The 3,837-nt window shown below is 44.5% G+C and overlaps 1 protein-coding gene across 1 annotated transcript; it reads right to left on the bottom strand.

Moving 5' to 3' along the window:
• Positions 1 to 863: 863 nt before the first annotated feature.
• LOC112890899 (probable carboxylesterase 12) lies at positions 864 to 2,170 on the bottom strand. The gene has a single exon (XM_025957770.1). The coding sequence runs from the start codon at positions 2,156 to 2,158 to the stop codon at positions 1,109 to 1,111; it is 1,050 nt and encodes a 349-aa protein (XP_025813555.1). The 5' UTR covers positions 2,159 to 2,170; the 3' UTR covers positions 864 to 1,108.
• Positions 2,171 to 3,837: the final 1,667 nt, after the last annotated feature.

The raw sequence follows: 3,837 nt of genomic DNA, 5'->3' as shown, positions 1-3,837 counted from the left end.
TATAACATAAGTTGCTACTTGTCCAGTATAAATTTGTATTAGGCTGCGAGTCGCTACATAAATAAGTTGCCATTTTACATTCAACATATTGTAGATCTTATCAAATATGGGTCTTATATTGTAGATCTTGTCATCATGGATATAACGGTGCAAACGAATTTAAAAACGGATGCTTGATAAGAGAAATGTAGTAGTTTGAAAAAAATACACCTAATTTTTTTGCCGACATCATCGATGACGTCAGAAAAAAGGGACTGTTTTTCCAGGGTGCTTCTCGTCCCTGTTGAGTGACCGGGGCCAACCATGCATGGGGCGCGTGGCAGCAGGGGACAGTGCGCTCCCGCATGCTCAGATTAGGAGCACGCATAGCTTCTCGAAGAGCTTAAAAGAAGCTTCAATAAAATTGTGTTAAATAAGATATTTTCTTAGCAGCTTCATCCATAAAGTACGTGATGAACCTTTCCAGCTTACGCTGGGAGGATAAGCTGAAAATTGTAGCGTCATCAAGCTTCTTCCGCAGACCCACGTTTTGTCAAATAATTTTGAAAACAATTTCAACTTCACCAGAGAAGCTGCTTCAGAAACTATTTTAGGAGAAGCTGAAACTATACCAAATGGGACGTAGCACAGGATACGGTGTCACGCGACGTGGCGCGCGTGACCCCAATCCTCATGGTTAGGGACATAATTTAATTTGTATCCTTAGTTTTGTACTTCTAACAACGATATAAATATTTACACCATTGGTTTGTAAATTATTGATGGAAAATAAATCTTCCGAACTATCGGTACATCCGTACTGTCCCTTATTGCTGTAGTGCATTAGTTTACATAGAGAAAGTATGTAACTTGTCACTAATTTGTACAACAACGGAAGTAACTTTCTCGGTGCTTTAGTGAACACATGAAGTAACTATCCATACATATGTAAATGTGGAGGATGAATGAAATCTGTGCTTTCGAGACCATGTGCAAAGTTGAAAACTTGGTGTAGCGTCGGTTCGGATAGGTCCGTGCTGATCTTTACCCTCCTTTGTCGCAAAAACATGCAAATCCCTTCAAACTGACTAGCAAAGTACTAGTAATAAAGGCCTATGTTGAATCCACACTACAGGCAGCTCTTGGTCACAGCTCCCCTTGGAACTTCTGCCGACACGGCCTTACATGGCCCATTAGACAAGCTTTGGGCAACCTCCTTTTTACCATGCAACATTATTGAACCCTGGTCATGCTCCTTCTTGTTTACGAATTCCACTACGGTGTCCATGAATCTCTCGGTGCTAGCACTCGCCGGCCCGTACATGTGGAAGAAGCCGTGGTCCTCACCGTTCAATTCCACGATGGTCAACTCGCCGCGCCACCAGCAGCCACGCATGCGTGCCGCAGACCTGCGCCCGGGTTCCCTGACGGCGCCCTGCTTCTCGGCCACGGCGACCAGCGCGCGCCGGCATGGCAGTGACACGGTCGCGGCCACCTGCGGCGTCGTGAGAAACCCACCATGGCATTGGCCGGTATTTTCTGAAGGGGGCCACTCGGGTTCCCAGAAGTAGGGATGGATGAGAAGTAGCCCATCGATGTCAATGTCCTCGCCATCCCGGCTGGCGCGTACGGCCGTGCGGTATGCGATGTCGCCACCCGCGCCGTCGCCGGCGACGAAGGTGCAGCGGCGGTCCGCGTGGTACAGGAGCCAGGGGTCAGCGGAGGATGCCGCCCACCGGAGCGCGGTCCAGGCGTCGTCGTAGGCCGCGGTCATGGGATGCTCCGGCACGAGACGGTACTCCACGGACACGACGAGCGCCCTGGCGCGCGCGGCGAGGGAGGTGGCGTAACGGTGGTACGTCCGGCAGAACGCGCTCTCCGCCGCCACGGCGGCGAAGGAACCGCCATGGAAGAACAAGAGGAGGGGAAGCCTCCGGCCTGCTGCGACGGCGCCGGTGGGTAGAAACAGGCGCGCGGCCATGCCGGCCTCTCGGTCGATGGCAACGTCCCTCGTCGCGACGCCGGTGTTGCCAGGGTCCTCGGACGCTGGCACGAAGGGACTGCGCAGGACCTGCTCGATTCGGCCGTTCTTGTATATGCGTATCTTGAGAGGGTGGTCAATGGCGATCTCATTGGCGGCAGTCTTATCTGCTGCAGGGCTGCTTTTGTTTGAAAGCATGGTGATGAACTGGTAGGCTGCTGAGTTGCAGTTCTTCTGCTACTCATAGGTTTTTATAGAAAATTCTCATTAATGTACTTTTCATTTAATTATATTTTAATACTTTGTATAATTCATTAAATGAGATTTATTAACAGTAAGTAGTCCATGCTAATAGTAGTGCATGGGTCTTCTCTGAAATCCCCACGATTGCCCACGTGCCCTCTTCTCGTTCCCTTTGGCCAGCAATTTCAGATCCTCAGTCTAACAAATAAATAGTTCTCTTTGTGCTTAATATTATAAGAAATACTCCCTCCATCCCAAATTATAAATCCTAATACATGAATTTTGTGATATATATAAAGATATACGCTATGACTAGATAAATATTAAAACTATATATTTAAAAAAATCAAAACAATCTATAATTTGTAACATAGAGAGTACAAGCGAATCCGTAGTGTCAATATCAATAGTTATTGTTAACTGCCAACAAAAACCTGCAATATATATGGATGTGAAAGGAAGCAAACCAGTTGTGACACTACTACAAACCAGAAAACCTTTTTTTTCTGCGAGCCACAAATGAGCAGAAAATTTTTTATTACATGTTAAAACGTACTTTGGATTTTTCAGAAGCTTGAAATCTGAATTTTTGTAACTTCTGACAAAATTTTCAAAATGGTTTAAGAAACTTTCAACCAATGTTTAAACAAAACAGTCAAACGAGCGAGAACAGCTCAATTCAGACGTGTGAAAACTTTTATTTCCGCTTGACCAATTCAATACTGTTTCAGTTGAAGGGCCTCATGTTTTGCTAAGAGACACCACGTGTAAGGAAAGATACGCGACGTTCTAATGAGTTTCTGCTGCACAACAGATTCATTGAAAACCATAAACCATTAACTGCCCTGCTATAACATTTTAAGCACAAGAAATTGGAAACACATGGAGCATGCATGCATATTATGTAGCACAATTTGCATAACGACTAATATACTAACAAGCATGCCGCGTGGTATATATTTTTCCTAGTTGCGCCAACACACAATGGCTTGACGACGTACTTCTACCTCTGAGTAATCAATGTATCTCTCTTTCTCGTTAAGAAATAAGACAGTATATAATTCAACATGAACTTATGAATTACGCCTGTTTGGTTGGTGCCTAAATTGGTCGTTATAAAAGGTGTGGCCACACTTTTGGCAAAGATTATCAATAAACTATAACATGTGTGTTATACGGAGTCTAAGAAAATATGACAAGACAGCCATAGTGTTGAACCAAATACATTCTTATGAAAATGTAGTATTTGATCGAGCTGTGGGGTCTCAAGTACAGTTTGGCGACCAACAAATGAAAAAACCTCTTCCGAAGGATTCCGAAAAAGGTTTTGAAGTAAATATAAAATCCGGTTCCAGTAGTCAGCTTTACCGGGTGTTACTAGGTGAAATTTATGCCAAATTTGCCTACCCGTTTAAGTTTTTTAAGTTTTTTGGAAACCCAATAAAGACGAAGACGTTTTACATGCACGCGCACCAATCATGCACTATGAACGCCTCAACCAGTTAATATAAAATGGTCTTGCAGTAGGTGTCTCGCTATTGTTAGGCAGGTAAATGCTTTAGTGAGAGAAATAGTGTCAAACCTAGTGGTTGATCCTTGATGGATAGGGGTACAACCACCTATGAATAGAAACG

The sequence above is a fragment of the Panicum hallii genome, chromosome 4, assembly GCF_002211085.1.
Source record: "Panicum hallii strain FIL2 chromosome 4, PHallii_v3.1, whole genome shotgun sequence".
In the NCBI taxonomy this organism is placed as follows: Eukaryota; Viridiplantae; Streptophyta; class Magnoliopsida; order Poales; family Poaceae; genus Panicum; species Panicum hallii.
Note: the sequence above shows the minus strand (reverse complement) of the source record. Positions and strands in the feature narration are given on the sequence as shown.

Excerpts from the sequence above, each read along its gene's own strand:
- LOC112890899 (XM_025957770.1), bottom strand. The coding sequence starts at position 2,158 with ATGCTTTCAAACAAAAGCAGCCCTGCAGCAGATAAGACTGCCGCCAAT.